This window comes from Rhodamnia argentea, chromosome 8, assembly GCF_020921035.1.
Source record: "Rhodamnia argentea isolate NSW1041297 chromosome 8, ASM2092103v1, whole genome shotgun sequence".
Classification (NCBI taxonomy): domain Eukaryota; kingdom Viridiplantae; phylum Streptophyta; class Magnoliopsida; order Myrtales; family Myrtaceae; genus Rhodamnia; species Rhodamnia argentea.
In genome coordinates, this window is record NC_063157.1 from 11,058,337 (window position 1) to 11,082,931 (window position 24,595).

General features: G+C 37.0%; 2 protein-coding genes across 2 annotated transcripts; both read right to left on the bottom strand.

The window, feature by feature from the left end:
• Positions 1-1,894: 1,894 nt before the first annotated feature.
• Positions 1,895-5,396, bottom strand: LOC115745410 (glutamine synthetase cytosolic isozyme 2). The gene is made up of 12 exons (XM_030680938.2): positions 5,213-5,396; positions 4,360-4,399; positions 4,158-4,261; positions 3,957-4,005; positions 3,756-3,862; positions 3,571-3,658; positions 3,214-3,342; positions 3,034-3,108; positions 2,889-2,942; positions 2,764-2,801; positions 2,484-2,643; positions 1,895-2,349 (listed from the first exon to the last, which is right to left on the bottom strand). Exons 1-12 carry the CDS (start codon positions 5,284-5,286, stop codon positions 2,197-2,199), a joined length of 1,071 nt encoding a protein of 356 aa, XP_030536798.1. The 5' UTR covers positions 5,287-5,396; the 3' UTR covers positions 1,895-2,196.
• Positions 5,397-22,129: 16,733 nt separating this feature from the next.
• Positions 22,130-23,014, bottom strand: LOC125316275. Its single transcript, XM_048284282.1, has 2 exons — positions 22,825-23,014; positions 22,130-22,665 (listed from the first exon to the last, which is right to left on the bottom strand). Exons 1-2 carry the CDS (start codon positions 23,012-23,014, stop codon positions 22,130-22,132), a joined length of 726 nt encoding a protein of 241 aa, XP_048140239.1.
• Between the last annotated feature and the right edge of the window lie 1,581 nt (positions 23,015-24,595).

A 24,595-nucleotide genomic window follows, 5' to 3' on the forward strand; every position in this document is an offset into this window, starting at 1 on the left:
TTAATTTAGTTTAAAGTGCATAAGTACAAGTGGCAGCCTATGTGAATTTATTTTAATTTTTTTAATGTCATTTTACGTTAAAAATTAATTATTAATGACACGTGGCGGTTTTGGCCGAAAAATTTCATCGAAGGCGCCAAAGTAATCCTTTTATCTCCGACTTGGTACTAAAGTGATCTAATACTTTTGACACCAAAGTGATCTCCGTACATAACTTTTTGCACTAAAAGTGTCCTTTTGCTGCGAAAGAACAAGCTAATGTCGAGAACCGATGGTTCATTTAAAGTTCTGGAGAGAATTGGTGACAATGCGTATAAAGTAGAACTTTCTGGAGAGTTTGGAGTTTCGGCGACTTTTAATGTAGCAAATCTATCTCCATACTTGGAGGATGACAACCTACCGGATCAACCCATGGAGAATGATGCAGTGGCATCCGATTATGTTCACCTAGTGTGAATGAGCAATCCTTGATTTCATATGCAAGTTTCGGACCAAGGTTGATTTTGGTCACAATGTGCATCGGTGGATCTTGTCTACATGAAGACTATCGACTATGATTGTCAATAATAAAGTTTCGATTCTTTCCTTTCCAATAAGATAATCAATTCACCAAATTGATTAACGCTAATTTCATGGTGATTCACCGGATTTGATTGCCGACTAGATTAATTGAAAATTCAAAGGCATATTCGAGATGTGATTGATTGCTGATTCTATGGCATATTCAAGATGCAATTGATTGTTGATTTCAAGCCATATTATGCCTTATTAGTTGTTGATTTGATGCCTAATTAAAAACATAACAATGGGAGGTTGATTGGAATTATTTTCTTTGATATCAGTAGATCTATTTGGGATGTTATTGGCTGTGCAAGGCTGGTGAACGAGATTATTGTCTTTTATTTCTTTTTTGCTTTGTCTTAATCCTTCTATTAAATTGAGGAGTCTTTTCAATTGTAAGGACAGCTTTGATGAATGAATGAGAATTTCTCTTTAGATGAATTTTGCTTTATATAGATTTCTTTAGCCTTGAAAATTGGAATCTTCCTCGGTGGTGAACCAAACATCCTTGAGCCTTGATTGGTGGTTATTCTTTAAAATTCGGTGGTGAGCTTGTATCCGGATCTTGACTATTGGCTGATAGCATGCCTTTAGGCCTTGATCTGGTTGTACCATATCCTATGTTTACCTTCTTCGCTCAATTTCCATCCTCACACATTTTGATCTATTCTTACTTCCTTTGACAACACTCAAAACGCATTTGCCCACCTCACAGCACTCATCATCGGGCAAACCACATAGGGTTACATCAAATTGTACGTAGTCCGACCACGGACAGAATCTTTAAGCACATCAATCCGTGCTGCGCATGTTCCGCGCATGTTTGATTCCATTCCTTGTGTTCTATCGCGTGTTCTCTGCACGACGTTGCTGTCTGCACTCGGCCTTACCCGAGAGGCCAAGTAAGGTAAATTGTTAAGGCTATACGTGAGAAATGCTTCGTCCATAAAGACAAAGCTTACCTTAAAGCCTGTTCAGGGAGGTTCTACCCAGGACTTTGCTCATAACTTCACCATATAGGTTTTCATCCATTGGTGAAGAGGCCTCAGGAATTCCAAAACTGTAATCTATCTATCTGGCCTGATTCATTCTCTCCACATATCCACTGAGAATGTCAAGGGCGACCGTCGCTCTTCTAGTTTGCCGGTATTTCACGAAACTTCGAGATCTTTGTTGTTGCGCGCACGGTAAAAGAAGACAGCTTGAATTTTGAAATAAGTTGAGCACACTGGAAGCCAGTGCTGGCTGTAATTCTGTACCTCCGGCATTGAAAAATATTCATCCAATGAAATCAAGTAAAATCGGAGAAACTTTGCCAAGAAACTTTAGTCACTTTCCAACTGTAAAAGATTTAGCCCTGTCACCATTTATTTTCAACCAACTACAGCAGACTCAAATCAACACTGCAAGGAAGCAATATGCTCATCCTGCTGCATCACCAACCAGCATACAATCAGAAGAAACTAGCAAATGTTGCAAGAAAATGGCGAGAGAAAGAAAAAGGCAAAGCTATTCTACTAGTAGAAATACCCGGCAATGAAGACGAAAGGAAATACTTGGAAGGGCCCTGTCGTAAACAATATTTCCCCAGAACAAGATTGACACACCACGATCGTTCCCAAGCTGAGAGCAACTCTATGGTTTCCAGATAATGGTGGTCTCCGCAATCATGGAAGTAACCACATATGGGTCCATGTTTGACGCAGGTCTCCTGTCCTCAAAGTAACCTTTTCCAGCTTTCTCAGTGTCTCTTCCGACTCTGATTGACGCGCCCCGATTTGCGACGCCCTGCCGAAAAACGCCTCGTCAATCCACCGATCAATAAAGAATTTAAAGACACTAGCTTGCCCATCCAGATAGCGCTAAGAGCAACGTTAGCCATGCTTAACATTTCAATTTCAGCAGCATCTGATTCTCCTTACCCATAGGAACGTTTTGATGTCAGCTGTCTCATGGCGCCCAGTGAGACGGCGCTCATTGCCTTCACCATATGCAGCAATGTGTTCCTCATGCCTCAGTCCAAGCTTCTCTATTGCCTTTTTGATGATTTCATATCCACCGTCATGCCTCATTGACTTGGTGCTGCAACCCAGCCATAAAATTCAGCAGAGACATGAGTGGCGAGTCTCCTTTTCTAGTGTGCACGTGCGGACATGTGTTAATATAGGGTCACATAGACAAGAATGAGTGATGTTTCGTTACCTGTAATTTGTGTGAGCACCTGCTCCATTCCAATCTCCCTGGTGATGACAAAAGCCATGTGATGAACTTGAACTAGTTGTGCATAAAGCATCAAGAACAACTAATATGAAGGGCAATGGACTAACCTGAATAGGCTTGGGATCAAACGAAAGGACAACGCCAGCAATCTCTGTGATCCTCTGGTTATACCAACATGATTAAATAAGCAAAGAAACTTTCAAGAAAATATTACTACCACATGATAATAAATAACGTAGGCTGTTGCGTTACCTCCAAAATATACCGGGCTACCCACAATTCATCTCCAGCTGAGATACCCACGGCAGGACCGACTTGGAATTCCCACTACACAGGAATATAGAAAATGGTTGAAAATTGAAAAAATTAGCTAAGAGGAAAGAATTGTTCATATGTAATGTGGCTAATTTCCAAAAAGATAAGTTTTCCAACCTGACCCGGCATCACTTCCCCGTTGATGCCGCTGATGTTGATTCCAGCATACAAGCAGGCCTTGTAATGGGAGTCCACAATGTCTCTCCCAAAAGCCTTGTCTGCGCCAATACCACAGTAGTATGGTCCCTGTTGAACCATAATTATTTAGCATACAAGATCAGAAAGAATTGATGTGACATACGAAACATTGTAGACATCTGCTACATCATCATGCATCAGTTGAGCAACTCCATGTTCTGAATAAACTTGCAGGACTAGAGTACAAGATGCAATGCCCGTCCTCTTTTATTTTATTTTAAGGGATGGATGGTAAATGTCAACAGAGACGGGTTTTAAGCAACTGTGATGATATACCTGAGGACCAGGATAACCACCAGCAGGCCACCCAACCGGCCACTTGACATCTCTTTGCAAGAGGGTGTACTCTTGCTCAATCCCGTACCTGTTTTCAGGTATTAAAAACCCGTGTGAACGGTAAGGGAGTCGATTTGGAAAACAAGTTACAAGTGAAAATGCGAAAACACGACGAATGAAATTACCAGGGCTCTTCAGCAAGGACTTCAGGATGGCTGAATATCTTGGCAGCCGCATGCCTCTTGTTTGTCGGGATTGGCTCTCCAGCTGGAGTATAGGCATCGCACATGACCTAAACCAATGATGTTTCCTTAATAACTGTGCTGCAACATTATTCGAAACCGATAAATGGAGAACTCATTCCACTAAATAGAAAAAGAACTCACCAGGATATTGTTGCCCCTCCTAAATGGATCCTTGAAAATTGCTTGGGGACTGCACATGTCGTTGAATCAATACCAAGACAGGTTAGAAGTCATCATTGAGCTCTAAAAAACCATCATTGATCCGACTAAATTTATAGCAAACAAGAGGAGACCTATGGCTATAAACAAATTCCCATGTGGGGAAATAGTGCAAACACTTACTATAGGATCACTTCACTATCTTCGCCAGGGGCCTGATTAGTGCTCGAGCCATCATAGTTCCACTTGGGAAGTTTCGATGGATCGCTGACGGGGCCATTAAGAGTCTGTAGATAAATCGAAAGAGGAGCCCACGTCAGGAAAGGACCATATTTACGAGCTACTGAACAACCGATCGATTGATCATCTAAAGAGAGAAACTCACCCTTGCTTTGCTTCTGAGGTCCATACCGGATCCCCCAATCCTTTCCAAAATAGCCAAGACATAAACCATCATCAGATACAGAAAAAGACAGACTTCGGAACATAATGAACAAAATCGGTTGTAATTCCTTATTAGAGTTCGAGCCTTAAAGCAAAAGCATCAAATTACTATGTTTCGTCACATATCCTTTTTGAGGGGAAAAAAGAGCTTCAAAGGAGAAACCCATGAACAGGGCAACCCAAAAAATTGCGCTGTTCTACCGACTAAAAGAACAAACAATTAGCCTGCGTGGACAACAGAGATCAAATCTGACTGTATCTGAAAGAACCACTCGGCTTAAACACATTAATTTCTTGGTCTCACCAATCAAGGACAACACGGAAGCAAAAAAAGAAAAAAGTTGCTTTTTTTCCAACCCAGTGGGAAAAAAAAGTCCAAAGAACACAAAGCTACGACAATTTAAGACACAAGAAGCCACATTCAGGAGCAAAAGGAGTTCAGACCTGGAAATATAACCAAACAACATGCCTAAGATCAGGAACTTCGAGAAGATAGAGAAATCAACCGTACCAAATAGAACGAGAATACCCTTCTTTTTTTCTGAGTGGATTTACACAGAAATGCAAATATTAGGAATCAAAAACCCGAACAAGCATTCATCGAGTACGACACGATCCATGAAACAGAGTACTTGACTCCACGAAGCAGAGATCGCGATTGAAAAAAACAGAACCAACGGGTATAGAAACAACCGAAACCCGACAACAAGAGCAGAAGGTAAAGCACAATGAAACGCCATGGCAAGGGCAGCGTATGACAGCAGAGGATTAGCGAGAAGCGAGCGAGGACTGACCATATGTACTCGGCGATCACCTTGTCGGTGGTGTCGGAGAGGTTGAGGTTGAGGAGATCTGAAAGCTGCGACATGATCACGGAAAAATGAAGAAACAAAATGAAATCTTTCACTCTCTCTCTCTCTCTCTCTTTCTCCACCCCGCTCCTCGATCGATGTACACGATACGGAGTCGTGAACAGAGGCGAGCTTTGCTGCGTTATATAGTGCGGGGTACGAGTTCGAACTCAAAAACTGGAAAATCCCATATCTTTATTTTTCTTTCTGTTTTGTTTTGTTTTTGGTAAAAATCTTTATTATTTGATAATTCATTTGAACGCCGTCCGTTTTTTCTTTTTTTCTTTTTGTGGGTCAAATAGATATGTAGACAGATAAATGATATTTTATTTTCCACAATCAACTATACTAAATTGTATTTTGCTACAATTTATCACTTTTTGCGACTTTTCTATGTGCTTAATATTGCGATAGCTTTGATTGGAAAAAGTAGGATGAAACGTAGACAAATTTGCATTGTTCGCACTTTGGGCGAAATTTGTACAATGGACTATTCTTCACACCATAGATAACTTGATTTATTTAAAATATCATACCGACATTCTGTTTTTTAAAGTCTTAACCTTAGCCCTATACTGCTCATCCGTGCTCGTTATCGTTAGCCGCCGTTCTTATGGCTTCAAGTGTCGTCTCTATCCATGTTATCGCCATCGACGTTTCGATGATCGCCGAGAGATGGCCAAGCTTGGATCTAAGGTAGACACAGTCCTTCCCGACCCAAGCCTCAACTGTGCCTAAACTGGGGGTTGTGATAATTGATTTATAATTTTCTAAATATTATAGTCATTTACATATATACACACATCTTTAAACACACATAAATATTGACAAAAAGTCATTTAAAGGGATTTATAATCTTTTGCAATTTTTTTTAAAATTAAATAAAAAGTATCTTTTGTCTCGAATAATGTTCAATATAAAATTTGGATTTGTAGGAAATCAGCTCGAGATAAGTATGCCTAACAAATTCTTCTTCTTCTTCTTTTTTAACCAAGAATATACCATTTCCGTATCATTTATTTATTCCTTTTGTTTCACTCCAGGGGCATTAATAACTCGAAGCGTTGACCTCGGGTTCGGCGAGTCAATTGAACCTCGCGAAAGAACTGAATAAGAGGCGGGTGAGATTTTATAATTCCAAAAAAATTAATCCGATGGAAAGTTATGTAATCACAATTGTCTTCCTTATTACGTAGGGCGAGATGCACGCTTTTAGGTTTAATGTTGTAAACACGATCCAAACTAAACACGACGAGAATGTTCTTATAATATTTGTAAAACTACGAAAGGAAATCACATCGACGAGAACGCATTCTCGCCGGGCTTTGAGGCACTCTCCAATGTAAATTAGTATTACCTAACCCATCTCTTATTAAGCATCAATCTTTTTGGAATGATTGACCTCATGACACTTTTTTTTTCCTTTGGCAATCTTTAATATTTCTCAAATAAATTATGATGAATTCGTGTGGAACCGATAATAATCGACCACGAAAGATAATCTTAATATGAAAATTTCCGAATTTTTAGTTAAAATACATGGATTTTTTTTTTGTTGGTCGAAAAAAAAAATACAGGGAAATTCAAAAGGTGGTATGCGGGCGAGAGGGTGGTCTTGGTCAAATTGATTGATCAAGTTTGGCACGCTTCCTCTGAATTCTCTTGCTTGCAGCCTCCTTCAATCCCCCTTCTTCTTTTTTTTTTTGGATATAGATCATTTGCTATAAATAAAAAAAAAGGAGCAAAAAAAAAATCTATTCCCACGAAAAAAAAAAAAGGGAAGTATGGTGGTAGGGCCCACAAATAAAAATTTAGTGATAGGAAAAAAAATGATTAAAAAAAACACAGAAGAGATAAAGGAAAAAACGATTTCCAAGAAAAATTTCTGCAAACGCCATCTGATCGTACGGGGACGGACTGTTTTAACCGGAGATTTTGTCGGTCGTGGGTTGTCCTTTTTCTTTCTGTCCTTGTTCTTGATTTCCTCCTGCGGTTTATAGCGTTGCATCAAATCAATCGCCACAAAATCAAAGAACAAAGACGAAGCAGAAGAAGGAGGAGGAGAAGAAAAACCTGCAACCGACAAAAATCAAGAACGAGTTCACGTCTCTCTCTCTCTCTCTCTCTCTGTCTCTCTCTGTTCGGCCATTGGTTTCGTCCCAAGGTCTCTGCATCGAAACTCCCAATCGGAACAGAACAGAACAGAACAGAACAGCCCGTGAGATTTCCCAAAGGATGAGACAGATTTCTGAAAACAATGAACGGCTTTGCTGCTCTCTCTCTCTCTCTCTCTCTCTCTCTCTCTCTCTCTCTTTCTCATCTCCATGAACGTGTCATTGAATTGAGTCTGAGCTTTGAGCAGTTGGGCAACCCCAGTTAACAGTTGAAACCATCTTTTGAGAATTTATCTCACACGTGTTTTTTTGGGCATTACAGAAAGGTTCGCGTCAATTTTCGAAAAGATTTGCTATTTTTTTTTCGTAGATTTTAGTTCGAGATTAACTCGGATCTGAAGTACGATGTATTTGCGTGTCAAGCCTCAAGATTAAAGAAGAAAAAAATTACCCTCATGCGGTTAAAAGCCGGAGCCAAGAGGACGTTCGCTTCCCTGTTTGTCACGTGACAATTGTTTTACCGCGTGGCCCAATAATTATGGCTGAATAGTAATATGTTATCGTGCGCTCCTATATGTTATTTTACAAAAGTCGGGATTTAAATACGTCCGGATGAGAGATGAAATTAGAATTTCTAGATAATTATCCTTCATGGAAATATTTTATCTACTGTTTAACTTAGCCAAAATCATTGAATTGAACTAGGAATACGATAAACAACTGGGAATAGGATAAATATGTACGTTTTTTTTTTCAAAAATTCCCAAACTGACTTCTTTTTTTTTTTTTTTGACTTAATATTCACTAGCTTTAAGCTTTACAATAAAAGAATCTTTTTATTTTAATCGTGCATGTTTAAATTTTCAGTGGATATTTTGATCATATTTAACTTAGATAACATATGTTCAGTTACTCCGATATTAAGAGAAAAATATCTTTAAAAACTTTTATACACAATATATGTTAGTTTTGGAAAAAAAAAATCCCCATGATGGTAAACTTAGTTGTATCGAATCGCAATGCAAAAAAAAAATTGACGAAGATAAAGTATTTTAAAATAGAATTTTAATTGTATGAATATTATAACTTGAATTGCAATAAATTTTACTAAGTATTCTTCTTTTATACATGTCATTATGTTAGTAGGAAAAAGGGGAAATCGATCGGTTTCAGAGCTAAATTGAATTTTCTTTTTGCAATTAATCAGAGAGAAGTTCTTGACTTTCATCTAATCTCATTTGATAAATTCAGTTTTCTTGTAATAGAGAATTTCAGCAGATGAAAAAATCTACTAAAAAATATATAAAGTAGAATGGAAAAACTAAAAACATATGGAATTACAAAAATAAAACTAATCAAACTTATTTTAATAATGTAGTACATTAAATAAAATAAAATGAACCAATAAATCATTTAATTTAAACAAGAATAAGAAATCAATGAGTCATAGCTATTAAAAACATAGCTTGCTACGTTTCTTATTACTATTCTTAGGAACCAGTTATTTTATTTTCTTCATTGTTCATGAACGTACTCCTACTTCGTACATTTACTTATAATCAATTAAGGATAAAGAAAGATAATCATGAGTTTTATATTAGTTACTGAAAAAAATGAGCTAAAATTTCATCTAAAGAATATAGCACTTGAGAATGATATCCAAATTCTAACATAAAAGTAAACTTAAATTTGCAAAAAAAAATTCTTATAGTTTTCTATCTAATTTTTATCTATCATATATACATTTTAGCTAAATTTCATTTTCAAAAAAACTCTCCCGTCTCCTTTTGCACGTTTGACTTTATGCATGTTCCAGTTTTGTATGTTCGGCTTTACAAAAAGTGACCACATTCTCGAGACCATAACAGATACAAAAATTCCGTTCTATGTCCAAATAAAACACATATATCAACATATGAGAGAATGTCTCCTTCTGTACTCACCATATGGCACTTCATTTCGCCTATATGTTTGCTACATGGCAAGACATTTCGTACAGTTTTATCATGTGTCTCACATTCGTCCAATAAGTATTGATTTTACTAATATGTAATCCCTGAAATGCATCTCCTATTAAATTTCAAATAATAAAATAATGAAGATAAAGTATCTTTAATGCATTTTTAAATGATAATCGCACTCATTGACTTTACATGAGTTTTGACTAATCCACCAATGAAAATATAGCTCAAAAATTATTGGTGGCCCTAAAGGGAATTGGGCAGTATCTGAATATTTGATTCTTAGCCACATAATTTTGACTTGAAGATTGCGAGATGCTCGTTAACAACTCATGTTTCAAAGTCTTCAGATTCTCTCTCTCTCTCTCTCTAAACTCGAACATCATATGTTTGACTTCATAAATTGTCTATTGTAATATAAAGATGCCATCTGAAAGCGTTTTAATTTTATTATATTCTTGAGGGGGATGTATATTCCACTATCGAAAAATTCACAATAAAGTAATGGTGTCACCTAATCAAACGTGATGCCCCGAATCTCGTCTCTGGTCAGAACATACAGGAAAGATACTCTTCTTATAATAAATGTGGATGAATGACTCTTTCCAGGTGCCAGCTAATAGGGCGACGATCATAAATTAAAATTGTGGTGTTGATAAATGTATTTATACGCAGCCGTTTGACTTGACTTTATTATTTGCTTTTTAAACTTTATGAATGAGAGATTGAAGCAAACGTAACGCAAGCGGAAATCGAAAAGGCAAAAAAAAAAAAGTTAGATTTAGCGCTATTAGAAAAGAGCATACCGAAGTGAAAGATTTTGTGAGATCATGGGCCATGGTCATAAAAATTTAAATTATTAGATAAAAATATAATTTAATATTTAAATATTCTAATACGTTGGACATTATGAAAATTCTTATATGCAAATTTTCTTTTTAATACGAAAAAACTTATTCAGCGGTGCAGCCAAAGCTATAAAACATATAAATGGTTTTGTTTTTTTATTTGCATTCAAATAAAGTGATTATTACGACCGATTTTGATAAATCAAATCAATAAAATAGCAACAGCTAGCAATGAGATTCATGAATGGCCCACGTAATTTCAGCTAATTTTATGTAGTTTTCACAAGATGATTGATCTTATCTATTATATTGTTCATTGACAAGTCTCCTATATGAATTTTCTTTTTATAAGATGATTGACCTTATCAATAAAGTCGTTTTGTACCTTGAAAAGGGACTTTTGTTTTTATTCCCTTAATATTCTGTGACTGTAAAAAAAATTCCCTTTTGTATTATTCAGCAAATATTACGTGAAAGAGATGAGAAGGGTTTTTGCTGATAATAAAGGAAATCCTCCCTTTTCTATTGTGCTGTTAATACGTCACGATTGAAGAAGGCTTTCATGAGTCTCATATTCCATTCCACACGTAATCCTTTTTAGCCAGAGCTCATCATTTGACCTTCTTCCATACAATAAGGGATAGACGTGCTTAGAGTTTACTAAAACGATTCTTCTATAAAGTAATCCTACGTGTAGTAAATACTTCATTAAAAAGTTTCGACTATACGATATTTCAGGTATGTAGATATATATATATATATATATAAACTATTGTATACTTATGGCAAAACAGAGAAAAGAAGACAAACTATTACACATATTCAACCCACGGTAATTAATTGTTTCTCACAGGAAAAAGTGCTCAATTAAAATCTAATTTACGTTCTTGCAATACCATACTTGCTTGGAAAAGCCTATATGTATTTTGAAGATAACAAAATATTATGCGGGAGCAAATATGAATATTTGAGTGGGTAAACGAAAGGGAAAAGTAAACATATTGCATTTGTGTCAATTTAGTCCTAAACCTTTTGCATTTTACCAATTTAGTCCTAAACATTTTATAAGTGTCAATTCGGTTCTAAATCTTCTACATTGTGTTAATTCAGTCCTAAACTTTTTGCATTTGTGCTAATTAAGTGAATCCGGCCAATTTTGACCTAAAATTCGGCGACGTGGATGTTGGTTGTCCTACGTAGCACGACCGGCGCTAATTTGGACCTTTTCTAATATTATTAAATATTTTTAATAATTTTTTTGGTTTTTACTTCTTTTTCTTTTCGCTCAATCATTACAAAATTATTAAAATATTTAAATAATATTTAATAATATCCACGTCAGCGCCAGTCATGCCACGTAGGACAACGGATGTCCACGTTAGATAATTTTCAGTCGAAATTGGCCGGATTGACTCTATGCAAAAGGTTTATGACTGAATTGTCATAAATGCAAAATGTTTAGGATTGAATTAGCACAATGCAAAAGGTTTATGACTTAATTGGCACTAATAAAAAGTTTAGGACTTAATTGGCACCGATGCGATAGATTTAGGAATTTTTTTACACTTTTCCCGTAAAGGAAATATCCTCTTCACACGCAAGTTGATATATTGACAATGTTAATATCAGGACGTTTGTGCTAGTAGACAACTTCCTTCTTCTACAAATGAAGAATGTGATACTAAGTTCAATGTACCAAATAGAAGGAGAACAACCTTGAAGTCGGTGATAGTGAACAACCGATACAGGCAAAGCATAGTATAGCCGCAAACAGATAAAAAAGGCAAATTAAACCACCGATACGTTATGGTTATACATATATTGCGTATGCTTTGACTGTAGGTGACGAGGTGAAGATAAATGAACCTTCGTCTTACTCTGAGGCGATGGCTAGTTCTGATTCGTCGCAGTGGCTAGGGGCTATGAGTGAAGAAATGGAATCACTCCATCGAAATCGGACATGGGAGTTAGTTAAAGTACCCGGGGAGCCGAAGATTGTCGGAAGTAAATGGGTCTACAAACGGAAAGAGGACATTTACGGTGTCGAGGCAAGCAAGATACGGGCGAGACTTGTTGCGAAGGGGTATACCCAGCGGGAGGGCATTGACTACAATGAGGTGTTTTCTTTTGTGGTAAGGCATACTTCTATTCGTGTTTTACTTGCCTTAGTTGCTGCACAGGATTTTGAGTTGGAGCGACTTGATGTAAAAACAACATTTCTTCACGGTGAGTTGGAGGAGCAGATTTACATGAGGCAATCAAAGGGATTTGCTATTCCGGGTAAGGAAGACCATGTTTGCTTGTTAAAGAAATCATTATATGGGCTGAAACAATCTCATAGGCAATGGTATAAACGTTTTGATGCTTTCATGGCTAGTCAAGACTTTTCAAAGAGTCGGATGGATAGCTGTATTTATTTTAGGAGATTGGAGGATGGGTCTTTGATATATCTGCTATTATATGTTGATGATATGTTGATAGCAGCGAAAAATATGTCCGATATTGATGTGCTAAAGAAGTAGTTGAGTGCTGAGTTTGAGAAGAAAGATTTAGGTGCTGAGATGAAAATATTGGATATGGAGATTTTGCGTGACAGGATCGCATGATTATTACGTATGTCTCAAAAGAAATATATTGAGAAAATTGTCGCACGTTTTAATATGCGATCAGCGAAGTCTGTGAGTACACCATTAGCGAAACACTTTAAACTTTTAGTTAAGTTATCGCCGCAGATTGAGGAGGAGGAGGAGGAGCATATTTCCTATGTTCCTTATTCTAGTGCCGTGGGTAGTATTATGTATGTTATGGTATGCACTAAGCCCGATATTTCACAAGCTGTCGGTGTAGTTAGTCGTTATATGAAGTGTCCAGGTAAAACTCATTGAGAAGGCGTGAAATGGATCCTCGGATATTTGAAGGAGACAACAGACGTTGGTATAGTGTCTTGGAGGGACAAGAATGACAATGAAACCACCGGTTTTGTGGATTCTGATCATGCAGGTGACTTGGATGAGTGCGGGTCTTTAACATGGTACGTGTTTACGCTTGCGGGTGGTGCGGTTAGTTGGAAGGCTTCCTTACAGAGCTGCGTGGCCTTGTCACCGACTGAGACGGGGTACATGACACTAACCTTTGTAGCGAAAGAGGCGATATGGTTACAAGGTTTGCTCTTGGACTTTGGGTTAGAACAGAAAAATGTTGACATACACTGTGATGACCAAGGTGCGATTTATCCGACATATAATCCGGTTTATCACGAGCGGACAAAGCATATCAATATCAGGTACCACTTCATCCGAAATGTCTTAGCGAAGGGTAAGATTGTTGTGAAAAAGATTGCCACAACAGAGAACCCCGCGGACGATGACTAAGCATGTTTCTTTGGCGAAGCTCGAGCTCTGCTTGAGCACTATTGACGTCTATAAAGAGTGATCGCCCATTGAGGCGATGGAGAGCAACATGGATGATGAACACTATGATTTTGGTTTCAAACATCGAGTCAAGGTGGAGAATTGTTAAATATGTCTCGAGTTTTAAAATGTTTACGGATAAGTACCGATTTGTTAAATCGGCTCATTAAAGAAAAATCTTGCATATATGCAAGATTTGACCGGTTGACCGAAAGATGGGTATATGCGGTGGACGTCTTCAAGAAAAGTGATGATAGCCACTACAAGACAAAAGAGTTTCACTTATTCTAATTATATTTGCTTGTGGGGCCCAAGGATGTTTCTTTTGGTAAGAGGAATAGATGAACAAGTAAACGTAAGGGTTTTACCCTTGACACCTGCTGCAACCGTACAAAATAAAAGGGAGGACCTCTTCTGTTAAAAAAAAAAAGAAGACTGAGACACGCCGCACGAGAAGAAGAAGAAGAAAGAAAACCGAGAACTATGCGAGTTCTTGGTTTCGGCTTGTACGAAGGGTTTCGACCGCAGATGAATTTGTGCGTGAGTTTATTATATCCAATTAAGTTATTTATTTGTAAACACTTTAGGTTTGGATATAATTTAGTTACGGAAAACACGAGCGTATTAAGCGATTATAATTCCGATTCTCCAATTATAGTGAATTGTTCTTGTTGGCTCTCTCATGGATGTAGGTACCGATATTCGGACCGAACCACGTAATCTCCGGTGTCCTTTATCGTTCATCGTTATTTCTCTAGGTTTTTCGCATTGATTTATTTGCAAGATCTGGATTAGTTTTCGCGCGTTTTATTCTAACATAATATTTGCTTGCTTTTGCGTATTTCTATCTCCAAATATTGTTCCATCCTCCAGGTTTTGATTTGCACCAAAAAATCTTAAAATGCTACCACCACAATATCTACCATTCTCTTGGTTGTTAAGGGCGCGCATGGCAACACTTCTACTCTAAAAATCAACTTCTCGTCGTAAGTTGATTTTTCTATTTTTGGAGAGAAGTATTTTTTTTTTTTACTTCTTTAAGTGGCTTCAAAATTACTTCTGAAAGAAAAAAAAAATACTCCAAAAATATAAAAATGAAGTTACGTAACAAAATGAATTCTGGAATAGAAATTCTACTCTAAAAGTATTATCATGCTCGTCCCAAGTTCGGTCAATTTCAATACTCAGAACTAATAATAAATGCAGATAGTTACTTGATATCAAACTAACATGTCATGTAACGTATGAGTTTCATATGAATAATGAACTTTCTCGATGGAAAAGAATAGATGGTTTGTGCTTTACTTCACGCCACGTTACGAGCTTTGATCCGCACGTTAGTTTGTCTTTATATCGAACATTATATATCATACAAAAGCTTGAAAATCGCAGGCCTTGCTATTATTGTACTGACAAAAAGATGACAATATCGATGCTTCTGCCCCGAAGGCAACATTATGAATTTCTGTGCGCTTCCCTAGACCGGAAGGGTCGCCACAGGCCCACAACCCTAGCTTTGGACTGTTCGACGAGGTTGCTTAATGTTCTGATGAATACGATAGATAATTACATTTTGGTCGGATTTTTGCTTTGTCTAATCTTGGCATCGCAACATTATCAGCGTCCCTCTTGTCCAAGCGTTGCAGCCATTTATCTCGAGACAAGATGCTCAATTAAGTTCCTAATCTATATCTAGTGGCTTATTATGCTGTCACGGAAAAAAAACTACTTCCTTAAATCATGCCAGTCAACTATCTTTTTGTACACTTAACCAAATACTCTGTACATATGCAAATTATTTCAATTTAGTGACGTACCCATGTCTCCAGCGCGAAAAGAATACTATTACATGCAACTACATCAAAGTTGTTTGCCCTGAAAATTGATTTACACCAAAACGATGTGATTGTAGAACTAAAAAAAAAGAAAAGAAAGTAAATAGATAAATAAACAATCTGTTTTTGTATGCATTTTGTCTAGGAGCATGTTCGTTTCAATAGAAATATCTACATTATAAGGTGAATACTGAATAGGTATGTCTTAATCATGCTCTTATGCTGTTTTAATTTTGAAAGATAGAATATTCCAAAAACTCCGAGATACCAATTGTTTAAGAAGGAAAATAACATCCCAAAAAGAGTTAAAAATGACAAGTTCAAATATCAAATTAGCTAATTAATAAGTTATCATCCATATATCAAAGTGTAAAATGAAAATTCCAATACCCTGTTATTTCATATTTTTGGAGGTAAATAGACGACTTGAATTATACCAAGTGAGTACTATGGTTTGCGATTCGCAAACCTTGTAACATAATTATAAATAACTAGAAATCTAATTGTTTTGTTAGTTAATGACAAAGATCACATTAGCGGATTTCAGGCTTTAGAAATAAACTCAAAAGTAGAGGTGGCAAAATGGGTCTAGAACCCATATTTGATGGTGGTGGGTCAAAAATGGGTTAGCTTAAGTGCTTAAACGGGTCATAAGTGGGTTATTTAGAAATCTAATGGGTTCTAAATGGGTCATAAATTGGTTAGGTAAAACAACTATCTTAAGAGAGTTATAAATAAATTTTATGAATATTTAAAAAAAATTCAAACTTTTAATATTTTATTATAATATTAATTTTTTTCTTTTCTTTTTTTCTTTTTTTTTTCTCCCGCCTTGGCAGCCATTGGCCGACGACGGCCACCGGCGAGCCAAGGGTGAGCTCAATCGGCCAAGATCTAGTGAGCCTCGAGGCTCGGCCGAGGGCCGGCAACGGCCATCGGCGAGCCTAGGGCGAGCTTGGCTAGCCGAGATCTAGCAAGCCTAGAGGTTCGGCCAAGTGCTGCGCGAGCTCGAGGCTCGGTCGATCTAGGCGAGTCGAAGCTCGACCTAAGCGTACAAGCTTAGGTGAGCTCAAGTCGCTAGCCGGGATCCGATCCGGCCGAGCTTGTACGAACCTAGGTAAGCTCAAGGCTTGTCGGGATCCGGCCTCGAGTTGCCGGTTGGAATCGAGTGAGGCTCGAGCTCGAGGCGGGTTCGGATCCGGCCTCAAGTCGCCGGCTTGAATCAAGTGAGCCTCACCGAGAAGTGGTCGATTCTTGAGCTTCCCACCGTCACCGAAGCCCCGAATACCTGTGGACGGAGGAGGGAGGTTGTAGACGGAGTTGCGGACATAGGTTGCATACGAAGGAGGGAGGAGAAAGGAGGAAGGAGAAAAAAAACAAAAAAGAAGAAAAATAAAAGATAAAATAAAATAAAAAATAAAACATTTTTTTGTCGGGAAATTAAAAACATTTTATAAAATTAAAAAATTTAAAATATATATAATAAAAAAAAACTTTCACAAAATTTGTATTGTATGATTTAGTTAAATATCATTTTTTTTATACGGTATGATTTGGTTTAATATAGAATTGTTTAAGAAATACGAGTCGGGTATGGGTCGGGTCGGGTATGGGTCATTGAATTTGCATTGGATAAATATGGGTCAAAACGGGTTAAATGGGTTAATTTGGGTCGGACCATATTCGACCCAACCCAAACCCGGCCCGGCCCACTCATTTGACACATCTACTCAAAAGGTTACATTGGTCAATTCCGGGTTTTATACATGAAACACAAATTTGAACCAATTACTCATTATACGAAGCGAGGTGACTTGATTTTAAAATAAGATAACGATATAAAATGTAATATGTATTTCAAACTAGTCTCTAGTTGGTAATTCAAATTTGCTAAATGTAAAAATCTCATTGAGGTGTTTTTAAACAAATATAAGGAAAATTGCTGCACTTTTTAGATGAAGTCTTAAGTTTAAAGATGAAAGGGAAAGAAAAAAGCCATCACAACATGGAATTAAAAAAAACGTTTGAAAAAAAATTCCTTTTACAATGGCATAATCGATTTTTATAAAAGTAATAGAGAACATTTATAAAGATATTAATGAGGAAAATTTATAGAAATATTAATGAGGAAAATACTGTTTATTGTGGATGTAGATGCTTAAGAATCCATTTAGTTATTGTCCAAAGATGTTCATGGATAAAATCGTGGGTTTTTTTTCCAATTTAATTTTTTTTTAAATATTTACAAAAATATTTTTTAAAAATAAATATTTACAGATTTGAGCCTCGCTCGGCGGTTGGATTGCCGAGCGAGACCCTTCGGCGGCCCAAGCGCCAAGCGGCTAAGTTTCTTGGGCCCAAAGATGGCTACTCGGTAAGTTTGGTTGCCGAGCAAGGCTGGGCTTATCTTTTTTTTTTTTCATTTTTTTAAGTGTTTTAATTATTTATATTTATAATATTTATTTTATTTCGTATTTTTTAAACATGTTTATATTTATTTTATTTATAATTTTTTTTGCGAAGCTTATCTTTATAACATAATTAGTAATAACTAATACAAAAAATTATTAAGATCTATAATTCATAAATAATGTTGTCATTATGTAATTAATTGAAAATATTCATAAAATAAAATTGGTAAGATATATGAAATTAATTGAAAATATTCATAATATAAAATTGGTAAAATATTCATATAAATAATGTTGTAATTATGTAATTCGGTCGGCTAAAAAGATTGAAAGAGGAGGAAAGAGGGAAATGAAGGTTCATTTGATATCGAGAAGTAGCAATCGAGGGAGAAAAATGCAAAATTGACAAGGAAAACGGCGTTTTTTGGGGAAAAAGCCGGGCCAAACCGCCTACGGCTGTTTGCCAATGGATTCATCTCGAAAAATTACATGAAATAAAAAAAAATCGTCTCATACGGACACCCGAGCGATGAGATATGCTCTTCCAAAGTTTTGTTATTTCTTTACTTGTTTCCACTCTTTTGCTGCAGTTTTTTATCTTTCCATGCGGTTTTTAACTCTTTCGCTGCGGTTTCCCATCTATCTATTATTGTGGTTTCCGTCATATTCCTGCGGCTATATTATGTTATATATCACAAAAAGAAAAGCCTAGCTTTTTCCCCAAAAAACACCATTTTCCTTGTCAATTTTGCATTTTTCTCCCTTCGGTGCTACTTATTGATATCAAATGAACCCTCATTTCCCTCTTTCCTCCTCTTTCAATCTTTTTAGCCGACCGAATTGCATAATTACAACATTATTTATATGAATATTTTACCAATTTTATATTATGAATATTTTCAATTAATTTCATATATCTTACCAATTTTATTTTATGAATATTTTCAATTAATTACATAATTACAACATTATTTATGAATTATAGATCTTAATAATTTTTTGTAATAATTATTACTAATTATGTTATAAAGATAAGCTTCGCAAAAAAAAATTATAAATAAAATAAATATAAACATGTTAAAAAAATACGAAATAAACTAAATATTATAAATATAAATAATTAAAACACTTAAAAAAATGAAATTAAAAAAAAAAAAAGATAAGCCCGGCCTTGCTCGGCAATTGGGCTGCCAAGCAAGTGGGCTGCCGAGTAGCCATGTTGGGCCCAACAGCTTAGCTGCTCGGCAACCCAACCGCCAAGCGAGTCCCAAATCTGTAAATATTTATTTTAAAAAATATTTTTGTAAATATTTAAAAAAAAAATTAAATTGGAAAAAAACCCTAAAATCGTTGTGGTAAAATCTACAATAAAAAAAAAGTTAACCAAGAGATAAAATAAATAGTTGAAGCTATACTTGCATAGGCGGGTCCCACGTATTGTTAATGTTAGCTGCCTATTTTTCATCCGCTCTCCATCTCCTGGGTTAGACGGGTTCACCAACCAACCTAACTTTTATGTGCATCAAAAGATTGAACGATTAGTGAAAATTTTGATTGTTCAAGCTAAATGGGCTTGAAGATTTGTTTTGGACAAGCTTGGAAAAGATTATTTAGCTATAAAGAACGACTAGCCCGGTTGAGCCTAGCCAAGTTTGGTAGGGCAAGCACAAATCTTAAACGGTAATATCGGATGCAATTGTTGATCTAGCCAAGTCTAAACTCACCCGAAGAAGGACTTAAGTACACAAAAATGACGAATTTTAGAATTTACATAAACGAAATGAAAGTTTTAGGCCTTAAAGTGCACGAAATTGACGAGCTTTAAAATTAGGTCTAAAGTGCATGATAATTTTCTCTGTTATTAATTAAGCTAGGCCTCTAGGCCCGACTTGGTCGAAGACCTTCCAATTGTACCCTTCCAAAAATCAATGCCTTAAAATGAATGAGTCAAGTCACATTTTCCCTCCTTTTCTCTCTCCTGCCGGTCCTAGTTCTCTCATCTCCCTCTACTTTCACAAGGCTTTCTTCTTCAACCTTCATGAAGGGGAGGGTTTCAATTAGATCTCTCCCTCCCCACCCGTCCTCTCCCCTTCCCTCGCTTTCTTCTTAGATTATTTTGGTTCTCTATCTTCTAGTCATGTTTTCCTCTCGGTTGGAAGCTTTTGGTTGTGTATGGTAACGTTTCTATTCCTGGAAATACTTTTGGAACAGAAACATTTTTTTGTGTTTCTATTCCCGGAAACGATTTATGGGAACAGAAACGCGTTTGGTAACTGAAAAAATATTCTATTTCTAGAACAAAAAAAGAATAGAAACGCATTTGATAATTGCAAAAATATTCTGTTTCTAATTTTTTCATTTAATTAAGGGGACTATATATATATATTAAGATGTCTTTATCTTTTTAACTTATTAAATCAAATTAAGTCTCATTTGTTCAATTTACTAAATCAAATTAGATCAATATATGTATAAATAATTTATGCATGATTTATCAAATTATAATATGGACTAGATCAATTATAACGAAAAAAAATTAAAAGAGAAATTCAAATTGAAATTGAACAATAAGAACATCAAATATGTTTTCCATAGATAGGGAATATTACAATTACGAGCCATACACAAATGTGCCCAAGTACTTAAAAATGGATTACATAATTGAAAAATATAAAGTCATGGAATTTGAGGCATATTGCAGTCCATTACCATTTTATTTGCAATACTTTTCCTAAGTACGTTCATCTCACTAGCCTACACATCCGATACACCATTAGCAACCTCTTCTTCTGTAGACACATATGCGTAGTCGGGATCACCATAAACGGAAAAGTTTCTGTCCATCCTATCTTAGTCGCGAATATAAGCGTGAAGAGTGCAACATGCAATCACAATAAGCGCTTGCTTCCGAATTGGAAAGGAAGGCATATGTTGCAATATAAAGAACCGTTTCTTCGGTGCCTCAAATGCTCTCTCAATTACGTTCCGAAGTGAAGAGTGTCTATCGTTGAACATTCTCTTGTTGTTCTAGCCCGTCTCCCTCTACCTATATAATCATTCAAATGATATTGTTCACCTTTAAATGGCGTTAAAAATCCTGGAAGTGCTGCATAACCGGAATCTACCACGTCATATTTGCCTACAACAAGGTATAATATGAATTTGTTATGAAATGCAACCGCAATATGATCATCAGCAAACTATTGCTGATAGACAAAGAAAATACCTGGTGGTGGTCGAGGAAAATTTTGTTGAGGATCTTCGAGTGCGGTCGAGAGCACCCGACAATCGTTGGGCGACCCTTCCCATCCAGCATACACGAAGGTAAATTTCATGTCAAAAGAACAAGCACATAGCACATTACGGGTGGTGGATCCTTTCCTATTTCTATATGGCATCCGCTTCGATACAGGCGCGATAGCACTAATGTGTGTACCATCAATAGCACATATGCAGTCCTATTATTTTTCAAAAGTATTATGTTATACAATATTATCAATTATAAGTACTTGATGATGTAAACTTAAAATGGAAAATGTACCTTAAAGTAGCGCGAGTGGCTAGAATCCAGCATAATCTCCTGCGGGACTACATCAAAGGAAGGTGCTTTGATGACTTCATTTGAAAGTTTGATAATTGCTTCAATACTATAGTGAAAATACCTACTAAGCGTTTACGGAGAATGTTGGAATCTCTCACATAAAGTTCTCATAGAGCTCTTATGACTAACCATCAATAAAAAGACACTCACTTATTCATCTACCTTAATATACCGACTATCTTTCAACCATCCCTTTTCACTCATTAAATCATATAGATTCAGAAAAACATGCATTTCCAACCTAAACGTCTCGTAGATTCTATTCGAGTGTCTATGAAGAATCTCGCTTACCCATTCGACTCCCGTTTATTTACCGTCCCCGCATGTTCTTTCACGTGCAAGCATTTGTCCAGCATCTGAGCATAGATCCATGCACGTATTATCGTAATATCAAGCTCATTCGAGCATGTTCCAACTAGAGCTAACTGTCCAAGAGACACAATGCTTGATTCCTCTTCCATTGTACCAATATCATCACACAAATATAATGACATTAATGTAGGTACTTAAAAAAAGAACACAAATTTCACGCAATCTATCATACCCATAGCAAATGTAAACAACAGAGTCTCAACATGAATATCCTTATAACCAAACAATAACCAGTGAAATATGTCTGTCACAAATTAAAAAGAAACCGAACACCACATAACAATCCATAACACATTTCCAAACATCTACTAAAGATTTCGTAGAAGTGCATTCCTCCTTTCGAATGTGCTTATGATGAAAGCCTCCCTCCATTCAGCACTAGCACATGCTTTGTCCACTCCTTTGGTGTAAAGACCATCATCCAACTCGAGTATATTAAGTAGGATAGTAACCACAGCAGCTACGGAATAAGGGTTCACAGGTGGCTGTGAGGTGGCTGGGGATGACTTGATCATATCTTCAATGGCTTTGCGGGTCATAATTAAATTGTACTGGCTGCTCTTTTTTCTTCTCTTGGTATTCGGAGTCCTATCCAAATTGTGCTTATCATGAACTGGAGTACTAGGATTGGCGGGTGTGAAGCCTTCCTCATCAAGGTGGTGATAACCAAAACCTTCCAAAAAATCATTATCATCATCTTCACAGTTATCATCATCCGACAGTGGCAAATTTTGGCCAGTTCCTATTGCTTGCTCCCCAGTAGCATATGTACCACCAAATATAATACACAACTCGAGATAAATAGGAAACCCATCCTTTTTGAATTTTGTCCACTCATTATTATCTTGCAATTTTCACAAGAAATAGCGTACATCAGTAACATAATCAAACATGTTAAGACTTACATGTACAATAGTTTAAAAATGACAAAATGATACCTTCACGTGAAGTTCTCATATGCTTGGATCATCGACGGTCACTTTTTTATTGACATTATCCTAACCAAATCCAGATTGTCCAAGAAGCTTCTTGAAGCTACCATATTGTATTCTTAGCTTGTTGTGCTTGTTTCTCAATTGTACTTGGGTATATTGGAATCCTATCTTATTGTTGAATGTGGTTCTTATGTTTTTCCACCCTGTTTTGTTGAAAGTACAAGAGGTGCAAATTCCCTTCTTCACCTCTTCTACCATCACACTTACAAAGTAGTTGGTGGAAGTCTCGTTCCATTTTGCATTGAATGTGTCTTTTTGGGATGCCATGTAACTTGGACTATTCCATCGTTATATTAACAATGCAATCACAATTGGAATCAATTACAAAGAACGAAACAATTCTAGCAAAAAATAGTACGGGCATGGTCTAGTAAAACACAAAAACAAACTGTTTTCTTTTAGAGATTAATATAGATTTTCAAACAACATTATTGCATAGCATACCAATCAAATCCAGCATCACAACAGGAAAATTTTGCATCTTCACAAGGTAACAATAACCATTTATGTATAGAAAGACAAATACAATTTGGATTAAGTAAAATACAAAGTGGAAGCCTATTTCTACATGCCCCGAACATTCACAACAATCCCAAGTAACCAAACTGAAATAGATAACCAAAAGTATGCCAGAACTTCCAAGTATAACTCACGGGATGGTCCGAGTTACGGTAGTTGCTACTGCTCAAAAACATGTGCATTGCTTAAATCTGTCCAGCTAAAAATCTATATGCTCACTGGGTCACAAGTAGTCTTATGCTTTAATCGACAAGAGAAATAGCCCGACTCCATAACAAGATAATACTTGCAAGCGTAGAAATCTGTTTTACCTATGGCCGTTTCTAACCAACAAAAACACAAAACAATTGTAAGCCTAGCGTTCGGTATCCAAGTGTCAAGATAGTTTGGACCATCACATTGCTCCTTAAGTCTTAATTTGCCACAAATTCCACCGTCAAATTCACCCAACGAAGCATGAAACCGCAAAAAAGCTCGGCAAGAGAAACAACCAAGGAGCAACACATTCAAAATGCTCACAGCACTCACCGAGCAGAGGCCGAGACCGAATAGAGGCTTCTTCGGGACTCCGATTGAGCAGAGAGAGACGACGGTTAGGGCTCGCGGTGAGCTTCAAATCACGGACGATGGGATGATCCTTGGGCTATTCGATTGGAGAGAGGAAGTGAGGACGGCACGAACCCGAAACCAAAAATGGGAAGGCATCAACTTTGCTTACTCCAATTTTGAGGTAGACCCCTACGACGGTGGGATTCGACTAGCGCGAGCTCGCCCGAGCGAGCCTTACCTAGATCCGGGTGGGACTCGGCTATGCACGACAAGCGCAACCCAAACGCCGCCTAGATCTAGGCATTTTGGCTCGCAAGCCCTACCCAAATGCGGGTGGGGCTCGGCTACGCGCAACAAGTGCGACCCAAACGCAGCCTAAATCCGGGCATTTTGGCTCGCAATCTTCAAGTGCTGCCGAGCCCCGCTTAGATCTAAGAGGGCTCGCGCGAGCTCTTCCGCGTGTGGGGTGCCGATCGATGGCCAAGAAGAGGAAGAAGAAGAGGACGAACCGGGGGAAACTCATCGGAGGTCCAAGCGGCGTTGGCTAATCGAAGCGTGCGTCAGTGAGGGAGAAGCTGCTCGCATCTTCAAAAGAGGAGTCTGAAGGGAGGAAGTGCTCGCGCTCCAAAGTCTAATAGACAAGTGTGAGGGCTTCCAAAAGTGTTCCAAACTTGTTTTAAAAAGTGTTCCGAAGAGCAAGAAGCAAGTAGC

Coding starts and splice junctions, on each gene's coding strand:
- LOC125316275 (XM_048284282.1), bottom strand. CDS start 23,014: ATGGTAGAAGAGGTGAAGAAGGGAATTTGCACCTCTTGTACTTTCAAC. Junction 22,666..22,824: donor TCTTGGACAATCTGGATTTG/GTTAGGATAATG, acceptor GAAAATTGCAAG/ATAATAATGAGTGGACAAAA.
- LOC115745410 (XM_030680938.2), bottom strand. CDS start 5,286: ATGTCGCAGCTTTCAGATCTCCTCAACCTCAACCTCTCCGACACCACC. Junction 4,262..4,359: donor ACCTCAGAAGCAAAGCAAGG/GTGAGTTTCTCT, acceptor ATTTATCTACAG/ACTCTTAATGGCCCCGTCAG. Junction 3,863..3,956: donor GGAGGGGCAACAATATCCTG/GTGAGTTCTTTT, acceptor TCATTGGTTTAG/GTCATGTGCGATGCCTATAC.